A 23,653-nucleotide genomic window follows, 5' to 3' on the forward strand; every position below is an offset into this window, starting at 1 on the left:
GGTTACACAAGATGTTATCATTAAGAGAAGCTGGCTGAAGGGTATATGAGAGCTCTCTGTACTAGTTTTGAAACTTTTCTGTAATTATAAAATTATTTCAAGAGAAAGAGTTTAAAAGCTTTCTCAAGTGGAGAAAATATTTCTCCATGAAATGGTTCATTTCCCCCCAAATCATCTACTAAATAACTTACCAAATAGACTATCATGTTCACACAGATTGGTGCTGCCACTTCTATCATTTCATGTTGCCATCTATACCTGCTGTATTTCTGGGCTTTATAATCCTGTTTGGTCTATTTTTCTGTAAATGTTATTCTTTTGGGTTTCATTTTGCTTTCTTTTAAAACATGGCTTTATACAAATATAAAGATACAATATCTTATTATCTTCTGGGGTGAATCTCCTTTTGTTGCTCTCGTTTTTCAAAATTAGTTTTCCATGTACTTTTTTTCCCATATATTGTTAATAATCAGTGTTCCTGTGAGGTAGCAGGATGGGATACTAATAGAGGGTGCTGATTCCCTCACATGATCCAGCCCTGGAGATGCCACAGAAGTGAGAGGAGGTGATGTATTTGAGACATTAATAAAAACTGTGAGATATTCCTAGGAAGTCCAAGATAACTGGGTTCTGTTGTGCCTGATGGAGGTGAGGGTTTGGGGAGAGGAAGCGAACCCAGGGAAGGAAACAGCTGGAAGCCATGGGCAGGATAAAGATTGAGGCGAGCATTCTGAGTCCTTTTAATCTCCTTATAATACCCTGGTTAGAACAATGATTGCCACCTTGCTACCGTAGGGCAGAGAAATAGCATCTCTCTGAGCACCTGATTGGGGGCAGTGTAGCAGCATCAGGCACCACTAGGGGACCCTGAGAGTACAGAGGAGAAACCTACTTGTGCAAATGAATGAGCTAGTCCTAAACTTTAACTTCTGCCCCATCACTACTGGGGGCACTACTGTCATTCTGTTTGGGACAGTACTTCATTGTGTGGGATTTTTCTATGCGTTATAAAAAGGCATGCTTAGTACCCCAGCCCCTTGTCCTAAATGCCTGTAGTAACCCAATGTCAATAGAGCAACCTCCAAATTTCCCTCACACATTTCCAAATACCTCCTTTGGTTGAGAACCTCTGGTTTAGATGACTAGATCATAAGAGGATGACAACTCTTGGGAAAACTGTACTTGGGTCGAGGTACAGAAAAGTCACTTAGGGTTGGCTGTGTGAGTAACAGAATGGAAAATTGTTGAGGACAGATCAAAACAGGCTCTTAGTACTAAAGAATCCTTTTAAGAACCCCTGCAAATTCACTACCAATGGCACAAGCTAAGGCTTGGAATTTGGCCTGTTCTCCTAGGAAGGCATTACCATTGATAGCCAATAATTTCAGGGAAATGTGACCTCACAGGAAAAAATAATGAGACATCCGAAGAGCACAATCACTATATAAAAAAGGAGAAAAGTAATGGGCCACATAGACCGAGAATTAGAATTAAACATAATAAATATCATTTGAGAGAGAGAAGAGATACCAATTGCTTGACTGTAAAGCACAAATGAGCAGTCATAAAGAAGAACTAGTGGAAGAGTCTCGGTCTACAATATGTAATAACCAAAATAAATAATAGAGTGCAAGAGTAAAATGTATACAAAAATAAAATTAGTAACCTGGAAGATCAGGTTGAAGAACTCTCCAGAAATCATCAAGAAGAAGTTGAAAGAATGTGAAAGACAAGTTAAAAGATATGGAGCAAAGAAATAAAAATGTCAATATCCATATTTAATAAGAATCCCAGAAAGGTAGGGTAAAAACCAAGGAAACAAACAGAGACACTACATTATTTTCAAGTACGTGTGAAAATCAAAAATACTGAGTCACAAGGGAATGCTCAACAACTTTTAAACTCATCATTTATATGTAAAGCACAATGAAATCATAAAATATTTGACAGTGAATAGCAATGAAAGTACTTTATGTCAAATGTTGTGGAAATCAACCAAGTCGTACTGAGGGGGAAATATATAACTGTAAATGCAGCTATTAAATAGCAATAAGAATTAACACTAAATGAGCTAGATGTCCAAGTCAAGAATAGAAAAAGAACAGCATAGTAAACCCAAAGAAAGTAGAAGTAAGGAATTCACAAATGTAGGAGCAGATACTAATAAGAGATAAAACAGAGGAACAATAGAAATGATTAACAGAATAAAAAGCCAATTCTTAGAACAAAACTAAAAATGAGCAACTTTCTAGTAAATCTGATCAAGAGAAAAAGACAATATATATCGGACTCCAGCTGCTGAACGTAGGAGGATAGAGGAACAATTTTTCCTCCCTGACAACTACATTAACAGTTAGATAAAAGAAATGTGATCATTTCAACTGACGCTGAAAAATAAGACAATAAAATGCAACACTCATTCATAATTTGAAAACACAACAATGTAAAAACAACCTCTTAGCAAACTAGGAATTGAAGGAAACTGGATTAGTATAATACAGGATGTTTATTAAAGCCCTATATCAAATATTACATTACACTTACCTGTGAAATTTTAGAAGAATTCATACTCAAGTTAGTAACAAATTAAAGTTGCTTGTCATTACAACTTTTGTTCAATATTTTCATGGAGTTGTAGCAAAAGTAAGAAGACCTAAGGGGGAACAAAAAAGGAATGACAGAAGAGACAGAAAATGAGAAAATTGTCTGTTTGAAGATGACATAAAAGATATGATAATCCACAAACTATTAGAAATAATAAGAAAATTTGGTCAAGTTGTTTGATATAAGATTGTAAGTGAGTTGAATAGTGTCCACCCCAAATTCATGTCCACCTGGAATCTCAGATTGTGACCTTATTTAGAAATAGGGTCTTTGCAGATGTAATTAGTTAAGGATCTCAAGATGGAATCATTCTCAATTTAGGTTAGGCCTGAAGTTCAATGACTGGTGTCCTTGTAAAAAGAAAAGAGGACACAGAGCGAAAGAGGCCATATGGAGATGGAGGCAGAGATTGGAGTCTGTTGCTGGAAGCCAAGAAATGCCTGGGGCCACTAGAAGCTGAGGCAGGTGAGCAAGGATTCTTCCCTAGAGCCTTCAGAGGGAGTGTCATCTTACTGACACCTTGATTTCAGATTCTAGCCTCCCAAACTGTGAGAGAATAAATTTATGTGGTTTCAGCCACACAGTTTATCGTACTTTGTTATGGCAGCCCTAGGAAACTAATCAACATATAAAATCAATTGTATTCTAAGCAGTAATAATGACCAATTAAAAATATAATAGTAAAACCTTCTATTTGCAGTAACATCTAAAATTAAAACAGGATATAAAACATTTTTATGGGCAACATTGTGAAACACTGAAGGACATAAAAGAAGACCTGAATAAATGAAATGGTATGTCATGTTTATGAATAAGAAAGTTTAATATCATGTGGATTGCAATTCTCCCCCAATTCTATCAGACCTCTATATGATGACTAATTATTATATGGAAGAGCAACAAGCCAAAAGTAGGAAACCAAACCTGTAGAAGAAGCTTAAAATGAACAGCCTATCCTACCAGATAACATTTTATTAAAAAGCAATTGCAATTAAGATAGTCTGGTATTGGGGGTTGGAGTCAAGATGGCAGTGTGGGAAGACACGGAGTTTGAGTCTACCTACAACTAGGGTGCCTGCTGGACACTGGTAGGGGACCTTGATGCCCAAGGAGATGGGAGGAACCCGTGAGCAACTGGGTAGGATGCGGGGGGTGGGTGAGCGTGGAGGAGAAGTGGAAGCCGGACAGGACTGGTGCCCCTGAGGGGTGGCTGGGAGGGGGGAATGGTTCCCATGCCTGGAGGGACCCTTAGGGGCTCAGAGGATCAGGGGAGGCAAGGCAGGTGTTTCTCCCACTCACTCAGCCCCAGGAAACGTGTTGGGCTCCCGGGCCAGATCCCCTGTCCTCCATGGCCCCCTCTGGGCCATGTTGGTCCTAGGGGTGTAGGAGGAAGGTGGGGGGAGAAGAGGAGAGGTGGACCAGGAGGGTCCCTCCAGGATCAGAGGATCAGGGGAGGTGTGGCAGGTGTTTCCCCTGCCCACTTGGCCTGGGGACCTGCTGGGACCTGGCCTCGTACTTCATTCTCCAGGGCCCCCTCTGGCCTTGTGGGTCTTAGGGGCATGGGAGGGAGGGAGGAGGGGGGAAGAGGAAGAGAGGCAGATGGTGGGGGGTGACCCTCCAGGGCCAGAAGATCAGGGAAGGTGCAGTGGGCATTTCCCCCACCCACTCGGGCCCTGGGAAGCCTGCTGGGCTCCTGAGCCTGGTTCTGTGTTCTCTGAGGCCCCCTCCAGCTCTGGGGGTCCTAGGGGCATAGGAGGGAGGGAGGGAAGGGGGGAGGGGGGAAGAGGAGTAGAGGCAGACAGGGAGGGGCCCTCCGGGATTGGAAGATCAGGGGAGATGCAGAGGGTGTTTCCTCCACTCACTCCTCCTAGGGAAGCCTGTTGGGCTTCTGGGTCTGGTCCCCTGCCTTCTGGGGCCACCTCTGGCCACATGGCTCCTAGAGGCATAGGAGGGAGGGAGGGGGGAAGTAGAAGAGAGGCCAATGGGGAGAGGCCCTCCAGGATTGGAGCAACTGGGCGGAATGCACTTAGCATTTCCCCCACCCACTCAGGCCCAGTGAGCCTGATGGGGTCCTGGACCTGGTCCTCTGACCTCTAAGTCCAGAGACACTCCTGGGCCCCTCCTGCTGCATTAAGCCAAAGCACCCGCCCTCCCCCAGGGCCTCTTCTGCCCAGTGGGTCCTAAGCATAGGCCCCACCAACCCCCTAAACCCCACCCCTGCCTAAGCCACACCCCCCAGAGCCAAGGCCTTTTCCAGCTTTTTTTTTTTCTCCTCTTTCTTACTATTGTGGTTCTGTTTTACCTTCTGGTTGTTGTTTCATCTATATTTTAATTTTTTAATGCTTTCTAACATATCTGTTAGTTTTCTAACCTTATTTTATTTTTTACTCTTTGTTATTGTTCTACTCCTTTCTTTGTTTTCTTTTTTTTTCCTGCACTGTGAGGCTTGTGGGATCTTGGTTCACGGGCTGGGGGTCAGGCCAGAGCTCCTGCAGTGGGAGCTCAGAGTCTGAACCACTGGACTAACAGAGAACCTGACCCCAGGGAATATTCCATGGAGTGAGGTTTCCCAGAGGTCCACATCTTGGCACCAAAACCGAGCTCTACCCAATAACCTACAAACTCCAGTTCTGGAAGCCTCAGGCCAAACAACCAGTAAGACAAGAACACAATCCCACTCATCAAAAAAAATGAGATGACAAAAAATATGTCACAGATGAAGGAGCAAGGTAAAAACCTACAAGACCAAATAAATGAAGAGGAAGTAGGCAACCAATCTGAAAAAGAATTCAGAGTAATGATAGTAAAGATGATTGAGAATATCGGAAATAGAATGGAGGTATGGATTGAGAAAATACAAGAAATACTTAACAAAGATCTAGAAGAATTTAAGAACAAACAAACAGATGAACAACACAATAACTGAAATGAAAAATACACTAGAAGGAATCAATAACAGAATAACTGAGGCAGAAGAATGAATAAGTGAGCTGGAAGACAGCGTGGTGGAAATAACTGCTGAGGAGCAGAATAAAGAAAAAAGAATGAAAAGAATTGAAGACAATCTCAGAGACTTCTGGGACAATATTAAATGTGCCAACATTTGAATTATAGGGGTCCCAGAAGAAGAAGAGAAAAAGAAAGGGTCTGAGAAAATATTTGAAGAGATTATGGTGGAAAACTTCCTTAACATGGGAAAGGAAATAGTCAACCAAGTCCAGGAAGCTCACAGAGTCCCATACAGGATAAACCCTAGGAGAAACACACCAAGACACATATTAATCAAACTAACAAAAATTAAATTCAAAGAAAAAATATAAAAAGCAGCAAGGGAAAAGCAAAAAATAACATACAAAGGAATCTCCATAAGGTTATCAGCTGATTTTTCAGCAGAAACTCTGCAAGCCAGAAAGGAGTGGCAGGATATACTTAAAGTGATGAAAGAGAAAAACCTACAACCAAAATTACTCTACCCAGCAAGGATCTCATTCAGATTTGATGGAGAGAAATTTAAACCTTTACAGAGAGCAAAAGCTAAGAGAATTCAGCACCACCAAACCAGCTTTACAACAAATGCTAAAGGAACTTCTCTAGGCAGGAAACACAAAAGAAGGAAAAGACCTACAATAACAAACCCAAAACAATGAAGAAAATGTTAATAGGAACATACATATCGATAATTACCTTAAATGTAAATGGATTAAATGCTCCAAACAAAAGACACAGGCTAGCTGAATGGATACAAAAACAAGACCCATATATATGAAGTCTACAAGAGACCCACTTCAGACCTAGGGACACATACAGACTGAAAGTGAGGGGATGGAAAAAGATATTCCATGCAAATGGAAATCAAAAGAAAGCTGGAGGGCTTCCCTGGTGGCTCAGTGGTTGAGAGTCCACCTGCCGATGCAGGGGACATGGGTTCGTGCCCCAGTCCAGGAGGATCCCTCATGCCGCGGAGCGGCTAGGCCCGTGAGCCATGGCCGCTGAGCCTGCGCGTCCGGAGCCTGTGCTCCTCAGCGGGAGGGGCCACAACAGTGAGAGGCCCGTGTACCGCAAAAAAAAAAAAAAAAAAAAAAAAGAAAATTGGAGTAGCAATACTCGTATCAGATAAAATAGACTTTAAAATAAAGAATGTACAAAAGACAAGGAAGGACACTACATAATGATCAAGGGATCAATCCAAGAAGAAGATATAACAATTATAAATATATATCCACTCAACATAGTAGTACCTTAATACATAAAGCGAATGCTAACAGCCATAAACGAGGAAATTGAGTGTAACACAATATTAGTGGGGGACTTTAACACCTCACTTACACCAATGGACAGATCATTCAGACAGAAAATTAATGAGGAAACACAAGCTTTAGATGACACAATAGACCAGATAGGTTTAATTGATATTTATAGGACATTCTATCCAAAACCAGCAGATTACACTTTCTTCTCAAGTGCACATGGAACATTCTCCAGGATAGATCACATCTTGGGTCAAAAATCAAGCCTCAGAAAATGTAAGAAAATTGAAATCGTATCAAGCATCTTTTCTGACCACAACACTATGAGACTGGAAGTCAATTACAGGAAAAAAACTGTATAAAACACAAATACAAGGAGACTAAACAGTGTGCTACTAAATAACCAAGAGATCACTGAAGAAATCAAAGAAGAAATAAAAAAATACATAGAAACAAATGAAAATGAAACAAATGAAAAAATAGAAACAAATGAAAATGAAAACACAATGACCCCAAACCTATGCGATTCAACAAAAGCAGCACTAAGAGGGAATTTTACAGCAATTCAATCTCACCTCAAGACACAAGAAAAATCTCAACTAAACAATCTAACCGTACACCTAAAACACCTAGAGAAAGAAGAACAAAGAAAAGCCAAAGTCAGTAGAAGGAAAGAAATCATAAAGATCAGAGTAGAAATAAATGAAATAGAAAAAAGAAAACAATAGCAAAGATCAATAAAACAAAAAGTTGGTTCTTTGAGAAGATAAACAAAATTGATAAACCTTTAGCCAGACTAATCAAGAAAAAAAGGGAGAGGATGCAAATCAATAAAATTAGAAATGAAAAAGGAGAAATCACAGCTCACACTGCAGAAATACAAAGGATTATGAGACTACTGCAAACAACTATATGCCAATAAAATGGACAACCATGAAGAAATGGACAAATTCTTGGAAAGGTACAATTTTCCAAGACTGAACCAGGAAGAATTAGAAAATATAAACAGACCTATCACAAGTAATGAATTTGAAACAGTAATTAAAAATCTTCCAACAAACGAAAGTCCAGCACCAGATAGCTTCACAGGTGAATTCTATCAAACATTTAGAGAAGAGCTAACACCCATCCTTCTCAAACTCTTCCAAAAAACTGCAGAGGGAGGAACACTCCCAAATTTGTTCTATGAAACCACCATCACCCTGACACCAAAACCAGACAAAGATATCCCACAAAAAAGAAAATTACAGACCAATATCACTGATGAACATAGATGAAAAAATCCTGAATACAATACTAGCAAACAGAATCCAACAACACATTAAAAGGATCATACACCATGATCAAGTGGGATTTAACCCAGGAATGCAAGGATTCTTCAATGTGCGCAGTTCAATCAATGTAATACACCATGTTAACAAATTAAGGAGTAAAAACCATATGATCATTTAATAGATGCAGAAAAAGATTCTGACAAAATTCAACACCCATTTATGATGAAAACTTTCCAGAATATGGGCATAGAGGGAACCTACCTCAACATAATAAAGACCATATATGACAAACCCACAGCAAGCATCATACTCAATGGGGAAAAACTGAAAGCATTTCCTCTAAGATCAGGAACAAGACAAGGATGTGCATGCTCACCACTATTATTCAACATAGTTTTGGAAGTCCTAGCCACTGTAATCAGAGAAGAAAAAGAAATAAAACGAATACAAATTGGAAAAGAAGAAGTAAAACTGTCACTGTTTGCAGATGACATAATACTATACATAGAGAATCCTAAAGGTGCCAATAAACAACTACTAGAACTAAGCAGTGAATTTGGTAAAGTTGCAGAATACAAAAGTAATGCACAGAAATCTCTGCCATTCCTATACACTAACAATGAAAAATCAGAAAGAGAAATTAAGGAAATAATCTCATTTAGCATCACAACAAAAGGGGTAAAATACCTAAGATTAAACCTACCTAAGGAGGCAAAAGACTTGTACTCAGAAAACTATAAAACACTGATGAAAGAAATAAAAAATGACACAAACAGATGGAGAGATATACCATGTTCTTGGATTGGAAGACTCAAAGTGGATTAAATACCTAACTGTAAGGCCAGAAACTATAAAACTCTTAGAGGAAAACATAGGAAGAACACTCTATAACATAAATCACAGCAAGATCCTTTTTGACCCACCTCCTAGAGAAATGGAAATAAAAACAAAAATAAACAAATGGGACCTAATGAAACGTCAAAGCTTTTGCACAGCAAAGGAAACCATAAACAAGACCGAAAGACAACCCTCAGAATGGGAGAAAATATTTGCAAGTGAAACAACTGACAAAGGATTAATCTCCAAAATTTACAAGCCGCTCATGCAGCTCAATATCAAAAAAAATAAACAACCCAATCCAAAAATGGGCAGAAGACCTAAATAGACATTTCTCCAAAGAAGATATACAGACTGCCAACAAACACATGAAAGAATGCTCAAAATCATTAATCATTAGAGAAATGCAAATCAAAACTACAATGAGATATCATCTCACACCAGTCAGAATGGCCATCATCAAAAAATCTAGAAACAATAAATGCTGGAGAGGGTATGGAGAAAAGGGAACACTCTTGCACTGCTGGTGGGAATGTGAATTGGTTCAGCCACTATGGAGAACAGTATGGAGGTTCCTTAAAAAACTACAAATAGAACTACCATATGACCCAGCAATCCCACTACTGGGCATATACCCTGAGAAAACCATAATTCAAAAAGAGTCATGTACCAAAATGTTCATTTCAGCTCTATTTACAATAGCCAGGACATGGAAGCAATCTAAGTGTCCATCAACAGATGAATGGATAAAGAAGATGTGGCACATATATACAATGGAATATTACTCAGCCATAAAAAGAAACGAAATTAAGTTATTTGTAGTGAGGTGGATGGACCTAGAGTCTGTCATACAGAGTGAAGTAAGTCAGAAAGAGAAAAAAAATTCCGTATGCTAACACATATATATATGGAATCTAAGGGAAAAAAAAAAAAAGATCATGAAGAACCTAAGGGTAAGACAGGAATAAAGACACAGACCTACTAGAGCATGGACTTGAGGATATGGGGAGGGGGAAGGGTAAGCTGTGACAAAGTGAGAGAGTGGCATGGACATATATACACTACCAAACATAAAGTAGATAGCTAGTGGGAAGTAGCCGCATAGCACAGGGAGATCAGCTAGGTGGTTTGTGACCACCTAGAGGGGTGGGTTAGGGAGGGTGGGAGGGAGGCGCAAGAGGGAAGAGATATGGGAACATATGTATACGTATAACTGATTCACTTTGTTATAAAGCAGAAACTAGCACACCATTGTAAAGCAATTATACTCCAATAAAGATGTTAAAAAAAAACTTTCTTGTTTTATTAAATGTATCCTAAGTAAATTTCCTCCTCAGTTCTGTTTAGATGTATGTTACAAATTTGGACATGTAGTAAGTTTGTTGTCATCTATACTAAGCAATATTAACATCATACTTAATGGAACAAGACAGAATGCATTCTCTCTAAGGTCAGAAGCAAGGCAAGGATATCTGCTCTTACCACACTTACTTACATTACACTTGAGGTTTGAGAGCAAGGCTAAGAGAATCCTCTTGAAATAAGCAGTTCCTTCACAAGTGAAAGGCAGTGGCCTGCTGATGCTGGGGACAGGGTAGGAGAGCTGTCCCATGACTCTGAAGCAATCCAACCTTTCACCAAGCTTATTGCAGTGGCCTGCTAAAGGCAAGAAAACAGGGGAGAACTAAGAGAAATCTCTCCAAAGCACTTTGGGCTGCATTCAGCTAATGTACTGCAGCATTCTCCAAAGGTTAGAGACAAGGAAGCTGGACGTAAAGGTATCTACTGAGGTGCAATAATTTAGAAGTTGAGACTGGAGAACAAATAAGAATCCCCAGAGACCCAAAGAAGCTACCATTATGAATTGGAAAGCTGATGGTTAGCCTCTTAAGCCTAAAAGGATCTGTGGAGTCTTGTGTATGATCAGACTCAAGCTGTACTCTGATTCTGCCTTCAAAATATTTTTTAAGTTTTTATTTTATATTGGAGCATAGTTGATTAACAATGTTGTGTTGTTTCAGGTGATTCAAAGTGATCAGTTATACATATATTGATACATGTATCTATTCTTTTTCAAATTCTTTTCCCATTTAGGTTATTACAGAATATCAGTAGCATTCCCTGTGCTATACAGTAGGTCCTTGTTGGTTATCTATTTTAAATATAGCTGTGTGTACATGTCAATCCCAAACTCCCAATCTATCCCTTCCCCCTACCCTTCCTCCCGGTAACCATAAATTCGTTCTCTAAATCTGTGAGTCTGTTTCTGTTTTGTAAATAAGTTCATTTGTATTATTTTTTTTAGAGTCTACATATAAGTGATATCATATGATATTTGTCTTTCTCTGTCTGACTTACTTCACTTAGTATGATAATCTCCAGGTCCATCCACGTTGCTGCAAATCTGCCTTCAAAACTTTTAAAGCCAGTGATGAACTGAATCAAGCTAAAACTGTAACAAAGCCCAGACACAGCTCAGTGAGAGATTAAATTGACTCAATCCTGCATTCAAGTACCTAGAAAGAAGAAGCACACCCTTTGGTGGGGGGGGGGGGGTATTATTTCCTTCAATATCTACTATTTGTTTATACAGAATGTCTTGACACAGAGTCAAAAAATTACAAGTCACATAAGGAAGACTCAAAGATAGTCCTGTTGTTGGAATTATTAGACAGAGACTTTAATATAACTGTGGCAAACATATTAAAGGCTCTAGTAGAAACATTGGACAATGTAAATAGATGGGGGAATTTCAGCAGAGAGGTCAAAATTATAAAAAAGACCCAAACAGTTATTTTGATGGAACTTATAGATGAAAATGTTAAAAATGAAAAAAAAAATAATGCAGAAGTGAAAAATTCATTCAAATTATGACATGCTGGACTCAGAAGAAGAAAGCAATAATAAACTTGGAGACAGGCCAATAGCAGTTATACAAAATGAAGAACCAAAAGAAAAAAGGCAAAAACCCAGTAACAGAATATCTATGATATGTGGGGCAATATCATCTGGCCCAATATATAAGTAATTAGAGACCTAAAAGGAGAAGGGAGAGATAATGGAGCAGTAGATATATCTGAAGAGATAATGGCTTAGCATTTTCCCAAACTGAGGAAAGATATCAGATATACAAAGCTCAATGGACCCCTAGAGCAACAGACTTCCTCAACTACGCATATCTTAGTCAAACTGTTGAGAATCAAAGATGAGAAATCTTATAAGGAGCCCAAGAAAAAAGACACATGACATACAAGATGTATTAGTCAGGATTCTCCAGAGAAACATAAGCTATAGGATGTATATCTATTATACACTGCTGAGTTTGTAGCAGAAATAGAAATAAAACTGTATGATAACAAGAGTACAAAGGGTAGCAGGAAGTAAGTAGAATTATACTGTTGTATGGTTGCTACATTAATTGCAGAATAGTATATTATTTTAAAATAGACTATCATAAGTTAAAGATGCACATTATAAACTCTAGAGCAGGGGGAGTGATTTTTTTCTACAGAGGACCAGGTGGTAAATATTTAAGGCTTCGTAGCCCAGAGTGTCTCTGTCACAAGTACTCAACTCTGCTGTTGTAGTGCAATGTGAAAATGACCACAGACCACATGTAAGCCTATGAAGGGCTGTGCTCCAATAAAATTGTATTTAGGAAAACAAGCTGTGGACCATCTGGGGACTGTAGACCATAGCTTGCTAGAGTTGAGCACCACTAATGATAAAACAGAGGTATAGCTAAAAATTCAATGAACTACACAGAGATTTGCACATAAACATTCATAGCAGCATTATTCATAATGGCTTCCAAATTGGAGACAACCTACATGTCTTTTAACTGGTGAATATGGTACAGACAAAATTAGGTATAGGTATACACTGAAATAGAATTCAGCAATAAAAAGGAATGAACTGCTAATACATGCCAGGATTTGGATGAACCTCAAAACTATTATGCTCAATGAAAGACTCGGATACAAGAGACCACATATTTCATGATTCCATTTGCAATACGAAATTTGAAATGTCCAGAAAAGACAAGGTTGTAGAGACAGAAACTAGATCCGTGGTTGTTTGGGGTTGTGATGAAGATGAGACAAGAATTGGGATTAAGAGTAAATCGGCATGAAGTATCATCTTGGGGTGATGAACATGTTCCAAAACTGATTTATGGTGATGGTTGCACACAGTCATGAAACACAAAATAGGATGAAATGGAGGAGGTCTGGAGGCAGGGAAGCAGCTAGGAGGAAACAATTATAAGATCGCAAGGGAGGGACAAATCCAGGTGCACAAAACACCTGGAATGTTCTTTTGCCTCTGGGCTAATGTTACCAACCACTTTCCCTGTTCTAACACACTCCTGAGGGTTACGACACTCCTCTCAGTTACAGCAGTTGAGGCGGGGTGGTGGGTGGGTGTGTGCATTTGGAAAGAAGGTGCGGGTACACTTGAAATGAGTGAATTATATGATATGTAATATTTTTACGCCTCAATAAAGTAATATTTATAAAAGTCAACTAAGACTTCTGTGACTACAGAAAATGTAATAAGCTGCAAAAAATACACTCTTACCCTCACAATGGGAAAAAGCCAGATACTCTACAAAAGTGTAACTTTCTTGAGTACCTCAGAGAACTTAAGTAGCAAGAAACCACATGACCCAAATTCCAAGGAGGAACAATCTCCTTCAAGAAGAGATGAGATACACAATCCCTTTCATCTTTGGCAGAGCAGGGGAAAAAGAGAGCAACAGAAAAAGAAAAGAAGAAACCAGCAAAAATGTAAATGAATTGTTAAAGGCCAAGTGTGGGTTTATGTGCTGGTGGGGCATTCCAGAAAAGAGTAGGAAGAGTCACCCCTAAGCTCTTCCACATGGCTCTTCACTGGTGCTCGGGAGGAAGACTGGGGGCTGGGCAGGAGATTGAGAGAGTACCCCTACTCGGTGCAGGCATGAAGGAAGGGATTGGCAGCTGCTAAGGGATAAGCATAAAGCCCTGCAGACTTTCCAAGGCTCTTCAGCAAAAGCCTTCAATCACTTGAGGAGAATCTGCAAACCGGTCTCAGGGCCCAGGCAAAACTCCGTTGCTAAGGAAGGAAGATTAGAAATTCAACATGTCCTGCCTTGAGAGTAGGACATGTAACTTTCTCATTCCCAGGACACAAGCAAAGATCCAATCCTGCAAAGACAGGAGGTAGGAGAATAAGACCCCTACTTCTAGGGAAGGGACAGGAAGCCATCATGGACCCAGGATTTATACTGACAGTAGGTAGAGGTCTGCTACCACCATGAATAGGGCAGGAAACTCCCACCGAGACCAACTTTGGATACAAGGCAGACTGTGGTTGCTATGGGAAGGAGGAGCGGGAACTCTGAAAAAAGCTTTCTCAAAGATCCAGGCACAGAGGACCTGCCTAAGACAGGCTGGACCAGGAAAACACTCTCTCCTGCCCCCACCCCAGGCCTAGTATCCAGGAACAATGGCACAGCAGCAGTCTGCAATCTGTGGAGGGAAAGCACCATGACATTGGCCTCAGAGCTGGCTGAGAGTGGAGGGGGAAGCAGGAACACTGAGGAAAGACCCTCCTGCATCTCAACCCCCAGCGTAAGCACAGGGCAACCAAGAATTTGAAGCCTGCGGTGCACTGAAGGTTAATTACAACACCAATAAGGAAAAGTTATTAGGGTGTTGTTAGGATAGCAACAACCTCCGTCTTTCTGTAGGTTGGAATGGAACTGGAACTGGGCTGGACCTCAAAAGGTTTGTTATCCACTTGCATTCTGACCACTGCCAATACTGACGGACTCTGGAGCCAGGACCTTACACTCCTTCCCATGGCAATTTGATACACCAGAAATACATCTACATGTGGAACAACTCCTACACAAGACCTACTGAATGCTGGCAGAAGACCTCAGACCTCCCAAGAGGCAAGAAACCCACCACGTAGCTGGGTAGGGCCAAAGAAAAAAGAAAAAAACAGAGACAAAAGAATAGGGACAGGACCTGCACCAGTGGGAGGGAGCTGTGAAGGAGGAAAGGTTTCCACACACTAGGAAGCCCCTTCGCGGGCAGAGACTGCGGGTGGTGGAGGAGGAAAGCTTCGGGGGTGGCGGAGGGGGAAAGCTTTGGAGCCGCGGAGGAGACCACAGCAAAAGGGGTGCGGAGGGCAAAGCGGAGAGATTCCCGCACAGAGGATCAGGGCCGACGGGCACTCACCAGACCGATAGACTTGTCTGCTCACCCGCCGGGGCCGGCAGGACTGGGAGCTGAGGCTTGGCCTTCCGACGGAGCGCAGGGAGAGCACTGGGGATGGGGGCGTGAACACAGCCTGCGGGGTTAGTGCACCACTGCTGGCCGGGAGGAAGTCCGGGGAAAAGTCTGCACCTGCCGAAGAGGCAAGAGACTTTTTCTTCCCTCTTTGTTTCCTGGTGCGCGAGGAGAGGGAATTAAGAGTGCTGCTTAAAGAAGCTCCAGAGACGGGCGTGAGCCGTGGCTAAAAGTGCGGACCCCAGAGACAGGCATGAGATGCTAAGGCTGCTGCTGCCGCCACCAAGAAGCCTGTGTGCGACCACAGGTTACTATCCACACCCCACTTCCGGGGAGCCTGTCCAGCCCGCCACTGCCAGGGTCCCAGGATCCAGGGACAACTTCCCCGGGAGAATGCACGGCGTGCCTCAGGCTGGTGCAATGTAATGCCAGCCTCTGCCGCCGCAGGCTTGCCCCGCACTCCGTGCCCCTCCCTCCCGCCGGCCTGAGTGAGCCAGAGCCCCCAAATCAGCGGCTCCTTTAACCCCATCCTGTCTGAGCCAAGAACAGACGCCCTCCGGCGACCTACATGCAGAGGCGGGGCCAAATCCAAAGCTGAGCCCCTGGGAGCTGTGAGAACAAAGAAGAGAAAAGGAAATCTCTCCCAGCAGCCTCAGAAGCAGCAGATTAAAGCTCCACAATCAACTTGATGTACCCTGCATCTGTGGAATACATGAAAAAACTACGAATCATCCCAAATTGAGGAGGTGGACTTTGAGAGCAAGATTTATGATTTTTTCCACTTTTCCTCTTTTTGTGAGTGTGTATGTGTATGCTTCTGTGTGAGATGTTATCTGTATAGCTTTGCTTCCACCATTTGTCCTAGGGTTCTATGCTTCCTTTTTTTTTGTTGTTGTTTTAATTTTTTTTCTCAATAATTATTTTTTATTTTATTAACTTTATTTTATTTTACTTTATCTTCTTTCTTTCTTTCCTTCCTTCCCTCCTTTAGACTACGAATCATCCCAAATTGAGGAGGTGGACGTTGAGAGCAAGATTTATGATTTTTTCCCCATTTCCTCTTTTTGTGAGTGTATGCTTCTGTGTGAGATGTTGTCTGTATAGCTTTGCTTCCACCATTTGTCCTAGGGTTCTATCCGTCCGTTGTTTCTTTTTAAAATATTTTTCTTAATAATAATTTTTTATTTTAATAACTTTACTATATTTTCTTACTTCATTATATTTTACTTTATCTTCTTTCTTTCCTTCTTTCTTTTTTTCCTTCTTTCCCTCCTTCTTTCCTTCCTTAGGCCCTCCCTCCCTCACTTCTTTCTTTCTTTCTACTTCTACTAATTCTTTCTTTCTACTTTTCTCCCTTTTATTCTGAGCTGTGTGGATGAAAGGCTCTTGGTGCTGCAGCCAGAAGTCAGTGCTGTGCCTCTGAGGTAGGAGAGCCAACTTCAGGACACTGGTCCACAAGAGACCTCCCAGCTCCACATAATATCAAATGGCGAAAATCTCCCAGAGATCTCCAGCTCAACACCAGCACCCACCTTCACGCAATGACCAGCAAGCTACAGTGCTGGACATCCTATGCCAAACAACTAGCAAGACAGGAACACAAATGCACCCATTATCAGAGAGGCTACCTAAAATCATAATAAGTCCACAGACACCCCCAAACACACCACCAGACGTGGACATGCCCACCAGAAAGACAAGATCCAGCCTCATCCACCAGAACTCAGGCACTAGTCCCCTCCACCAGGAAGACCACACAATCCACTGAACCAACCTTAGCCACTGGGAACAGACACCAAAAACAACGGGAACTATGAACCTGGAGCCTGCAAAAAGGAGACCCCAAACACAGTAAGATAAACAAAATGAGAAGACAGAGAAAAACACAGCAGATGAAGGAGCAAGATAAAAACCCAACAGACCTAACAAATGAAGAGGAAATAGGCAGTCTACCTGAAAAAGAATTCAGAATAATGATAGTAAAGATGATCCAAAATCTTGGAAATAGAATGGACAAAATGCAAGAAACATTTAACAAGGACCTAGAAGAACTAAAGATGAAACAAACAATGATGAACAACACAATAAATGAAATAAAAAATACTCTATATGGGGATCAATAGCAGAATAACTGAGGCAGAAGAACGGATAAGTGACCTGGAAGATAAAATAGTGGAAATAACTACTGCAGAGCAGAATAAAGAAAAAAGAATGAAAAGAACTGAGGACAGTCTCAGAAACCTCTGGGACAACATTAAATGCACCAACATTCGAATTATAGGGGTTCCAGAAGAAGAAGAGAAAAAGAAAGGGACTGAGAAAATATTTGAAGAGATTATAGTTGAAAACTTCCCTAATATGGGAAAGGAAATAGTTAGTCAAGTCCAGGAAGCACAGAGAGTCCCATACAGGATAAATCCAAGGAGAAACACGCCAAGACACATATTAATCAAACTGTCAAAAATTAAATACAAAGAAAACATATTAAAAGCAGCCAGGGAAAAACAACAAATAACACAAAAGGGAATCCCCATAAGGTTAACAGCTGATCTTTCAGCAGAAACTGCAAGCCAGAAGGGACTGGCAGAACATATTTAAAGTGATGAAGGAGAAAAACCTGCAACCAAGATTGCTCTACCCAGCAAGGATCTCATTCAGATTTGATGGAGAAATTAAAACCTTTACAGACAAGCAAAAGCTGAGAGAGTTCAGCACCACCAAACCAGCTTTACAACAAATGCTAAAGGAACTTCTCTAGGCAAGAAACACAAGAGAAGGAAAAGACCTCCAAGAATGAACCCAAAACAATTAAGAAAATGGGAATAGGAACATACATATTGATAATGACCTTAAATGTAAATGGACTAAATGCTCCCACCAAAAGACACAGATTGGCTGAATGGATACAAAAACAAGACCCATATATTTGTTGTCTACAAGAGACCCACTTCAGACCTAGAGACACATACAGACTGAAAGTAAGGGGATAGAAAAAGATATTTCATGCAAATGGAAACCAAGAGAAAGCTGGAGTAGCAATTCTCATATCAGACAACATAGACTTTAAAATAAAGACTATTAGAAGAGACAAAGAATGACACTACATAATGATCAAGGGATTGATCCAAGAAGAAGATATAACAATTGTAAATATTTATGCACCCAACATAGGAACACCTCAATACATAAGGCAAATACTAACAGCCATAAAAGGGGAAATTGACAGTAACACATTCATAGTAGGGGACTTTAACACCCCACTTTCACCCATGGACAGATTATCCAAAATGACAATAAATAAGGAAACACAAGCTTTAAATAATACATTAAACAAGATGGACTTAATTGATATTTATAGGACATTCCATCCAAAAACAACAGAATACACATTTTTCTCAAGTGCTCATGGAACATTCTCCAGGATAGATCATATCTTGGGTCACAACTCAAGCCTTGGTAAATTTAAGAAAATTGAAATTGTTTCAAGTATCTTTTCCGACCACAACGCTATGAGACTAGATATCAATTACAGGAAAAGATCTGTAAAAAATACAAACACATAGAGGCTAAACAATACACTACTTAATAACGAAGTGATCACTGAAGAAATTAAAGAGGAAATCAAAAAATACCTAGAAACAAATGACAATGGAGACATGACGACCCAATATCTATGGGATACAGCAAAAGTAGTTCTAAGAGGGAAGATTATAGCAATACAATCCTACCTTAAGAAACAGGAAATATCTTGAATAAACAACCTAACCTTCACCTAAAGCAATTAGAGAAAGAAGAACAAAAAATACCCCAAAGTTAGCAGAAGGAAAGAAATCATAAAAATCAGATCAGAAATAAATGAAAAAACAATGAAGGAAATGATAGTAAAGACCAATAAAACTAAAAGCTGGTTCTTTGAGAAGATAAACAAAATTGAGAAACCATTAGCCAGACTCATCAAGAAAAAAAGGGAGAAGACTCAAATCAATAGAATTAGAAATGAAAAAGGAGAAGTAACAACTGACACTGCAGAAATACAAAAGATCATGAGAGATTACTACAATCAACTCTATGCCAATAAAATGGACAACCTGGCAGAAATGGACAAATTCTTAGAAATGCACAACCTGCCAAGACTGAATCAGGAAGAAATAGAAAATATGAACAGACCAATCACAAGCACTGAAATTGAAACAGTGATTAAAAATCTTCCAACAAACAAAAGCCCAGGACCAGATGGCTTTACAGGTGAATTCTATCAAATATTTAGAGAAGAGCTAACACCTATCCTTCTCAAACTCTTCCAAAATATAGCAGAGGGAAGAACACTCCCAAACTCATTCTACGAGGCCACCATCACCTTGATACCAAAACCAGACAAGGATGTCACAAAGAAAGAAAACTACAGGCCAATATCACTGATGAACATAGATGCAAAAAAATCCTCAACAAAATACTAGCAAATAGAATCCAACAGCACATTAAACGGATCATACACCATGATCAAGTGGGGTTTATTCCAGGAATGCAAGGATTCTTCAATATACGCAAAACAATCAATGTGATAAACCATATTAACAAATTGAAGAGAAAAACCATATGATCATCTCACTAGTTGCAGAGAAAGCTTTCGACAAAATTCAACACCCATTTATGATAAAAACCTTGCAGAAAGTAGGCATAGAGGGAACTTTCCTCAACATAATAAAGGCCATATATGACAAACCCACAGCCAACATCATCCTCAATGGTGAAAAACTGAAAGCATTTCCACTAAGGTCAGGAACATGACGAAGCTGCCCACTCTCACCACTCTTATTCAACATAGTTTTGGAAGTTTTAGCCACAGCAATCAGAGAAGAAAAGGAAATAAAAGGAATCCAAATCAGAAAAGAAGAAGTAAAGCTGTCACTGTTTGCAGATGACATGATACTATATATAGAGAATCCTAAAGATACTACCAGAAAACTACTAGAGCTAATCAATGAATTTGGTAAAGGAGCAGGATACAAAATTAATGCACAGAAATCTCTGGCATTCCTATACACTAATGATGAAAAATCTGAAAGTGAAATCAAGAAAACACTTCCATTTACCACTGCAACAAAAAGAATAAAATATCTAGGAATAAACCTACCTAAGGAGACAAAAGACCTGTATGCAGAAAATTCTAAGACACTGATGAAAGAAATTAAAGATGATACAAATAGATGGAGAGATATACCATGTTCTTGGATTGGAAGAATCAACATTGTGAAAATGACTCTACTACACAAAGCAATCGACAGATTCAATGCAATCCCTATCAAACTACCACTGGCATTTTTCACAGAAGTAGAACAAAAAATTTCACAATTTGTATGGAAACACAAAAGACCCCGAATAGCCAAAGCAATCTTAAGAACAAAAAACGGAGCTGGAGGAATCAGGCTCCCTGACTTCAGACTATACTACAAAGCTACAGTAATCAGGACAGTATGGTACTGGCACAAAAACAGAAATATAGATCAATGGAACAGGATAGAAAGCCCAGAGATAAAGCCACGCACATATGGTCACCTTATCTTTGATAAAGTAGGCAGGAATGTACAGTGGAGAAAGGACAGCCTCTTCAATAAGTGGTGCTGGGAAAACTGGACAAGTACATGTAAAAGTATGAGACTAGATAACTCCCTAACACCATGCACAAAAATAAGCTCAAAATGGATTAAAGACCTAAATATAAGGCCAGAAACTATCAAACTCTTAGAGGAAAACATAGGCAGAACACTCTATAACATAAATCACAGCAAGATCCTTTTTGACCCACCTCCTAGAGAAATGGAAATAAAAACAAAAATAAACAAATGGGACCTAATGAAACTTCAAAGCTTTTGCACAGCAAAGGAAACCATGAACAAGACCAAAAGACAACCCTCAGAATGGGAGAAAATATTTGCAAATGAAGCAACTGACAAAGGATTAATCTCCAAAATTTATAAGCAGCTCATGCAGCTCAATAACAAAAAAACAAACAACCCAATCCAAAAATGGGCAGAAGACCTAAATAGACATTTCTCCAAAGAAGATATACGGACTGCCAACAAACACATGAAAGAATGCTCAACATCACTAATCATTAGAGAAATGCAAATCAAAACTACAATGAGATATCATCTCACACCAGTCAGAATGGCCATCATCAAAAAATCTAGAAACAATAAATGCTGGAGAGGGTATGGAGAAAAGGGAACCCTCTTGCACTGTTGGTGGGAATGTAAATTGATACAGCCACTATGGAGAATAGTATGGAGGTTCCTTGAAAAACTACAAATAGAACTACCATATGACCCAGCAATCCCACTACTGGGCATATACCCTGAGAAAACCATAATTCAAAAAGAGTCATGTACCAAAATGTTCATTTCAGCTCTATTTACAATAGCCAGGACATGGAAGCAATCTAAGTGTCCATCAACAGATGAATGGATAAAGAAGATGTGGCACATATATACAATGGAATATTACTGAGCCATAAAAAGAAACGAAATTGAGTTATTTGTAGTGAGGTGGATGGACCTAGAGTCTGTCATACAGAGTGAAGTAAGTCAGAAAGAGAAAAAAAATTCCGTATGCTAACACATATATATGGAATCTAAGAAAAAAAAAAAAAAGATCATGAAGAACCTAAGGGTAAGACAGGAATAAAGACACAGACCTACTAGAGCATGGACTTGAGGATATGGGGAGGGGGAAGGGTAAGTTGTGACAAAGTGAGAGAGTGGCATGGACATATATACACTACCAAACATAAAGTAGATAGCTAGTGGGAAGTAGCCGCATAGCACAGGGAGATCAGCTAGGTGGTTTGTGACCACCTAGAGGGGTGGGTTAGGGAGGGTGGGAGGGAGGCGCAAGAGGGAAGAGATATGGGAACATATGTATACGTATAACTGATTCACTTTGTTATAAAGCAGAAACTAGCACACCATTGTAAAGCAATTATACTCCAATAAAGATGTTAAAAAAACAAGATTTAGCAGTTGGAGATTAGAGATGCAAAGGTAATCTTAAGCAAACAATATAAACTTACTATGTAGGGCTGACTCCAGGGTTGTTCAGGGTTGTTTTCGGTCAACATATGTTACTTTTATTTTCTCTGTAAGCTCAGCAATCTTATTATGCAGACAATAAACCATCTAATTTTCCTCTTGATTCCTCTTTTGCTGTCACATTTTTTTCCTCACCAAGAAAGTAGCTTTAAACATATTTTACCCTTTGCTGCTCTTATTCCATATTGCATTCTCTTTTCCTGCTAGAATGGCCCCTATCCTGGTTTCCTTTCCACCTGCCTCTAGAAAGCGTAGGATTCTGCTTTCCTAAACAAGGATGGTATCTACATTTGTGAACTAGAGTGGGACTCCCCATGAAGTCTTGAAAGGTGAGTCCTAGTTAGCCAGGAGACAAAGGCATACCTGGAAGGAGGGCATTCCAGGCAGAGGGGAAATCATGGGCAAAGCATAAAATGGGAAAATCAAGTTATGTTTGGGAATGGTGGTGGTACAAGGTGGCTGAGGTGTATGTGAAGAGGCAGGAGATGAAGCTGGAAAGAAGGGACCACCCCCCGCACTGGCTTTCAGGGTACAATCACTCTCCTTAGTATGGCATTCAAGACTCTTCATCCCTGAGAATTTCCAGAATGAAATGCTTCCCTCCTACACAGATGAAGACACACCCAAAGCCCCTCATGAGCTTTGAATGAAATAGATCTAGGTTTGTATACATGCTTTGCAACATACAAGCTGCTTGATCTTAGGAAAGTTGTTTAAAATCTCCCAATTTCCTCAATATGTTTACCTCAAAGAGATATTGTGAGGACTTAATTACATGAAAAGAATTTATAATATACTTAATACAGCACTGGCGTCTAAAAAGTCCTCAGTAAATGGTAACTAGTAGTAGTGATAGGGTTGTGTCCTAAAATGCTGAATTACTTTCAGTTCTCTGAATGTACTACACTCATCCTCATCTGCATATTTTTGCAGATGCTGTGATCTCCACCTGGAGTTTTCCTAAAGCCTTCTCTGACTTTCCTCTCTCTACCTCTGATTGCTTTTGAGAGCTCTCTGTTTCTAGCACAGAGGTTTCTTAATCCAATGGTCCCCTTGGGAGATCCGTAGATGGAAATCAGAGGAGTCTGTGAATTTAGATGGGAAAAAGGTTGCATCTTTATTTTCACTAACATCTCACTGAGAGTCAGCATTTTAAAATTTTTGTATGTAGATAATAAAGTTCAATAGTATTAGTAATATCTAATATTTAAGCCATTAAAAATCACAAATATTTCATATCATGTCACAGTTGTTGCAGATTTCGCAAAATAGCATTTACTCTCACCACTACTTTGAAATTGTTGTAAACCGTTGTTATTTAATGTGGT

The 23,653-nt window shown here is 39.9% G+C and overlaps 1 protein-coding gene across 1 annotated transcript in view; it reads right to left on the reverse strand.

Moving 5' to 3' along the window:
- LOC307190442 (NXPE family member 4-like) overlaps positions 1–22,895 on the reverse strand; it is a gene marked incomplete at its 5' end in the record, with an annotated part of 42,144 nt that extends 19,249 nt beyond the window's left edge. Inside the window, 1 exon segment of the mRNA XM_079929590.1 lies at positions 22,689–22,895. Within this exon segment, the coding sequence (XP_079785716.1) occupies positions 22,689–22,895 (207 nt within the window).
- Positions 22,896–23,653: the final 758 nt, after the last annotated feature.

The sequence above is a fragment of the Stenella coeruleoalba genome, assembly GCF_951394435.1.
Source record: "Stenella coeruleoalba genome assembly, chromosome: 8".
Taxonomy (NCBI): domain Eukaryota; kingdom Metazoa; phylum Chordata; class Mammalia; order Artiodactyla; family Delphinidae; genus Stenella; species Stenella coeruleoalba.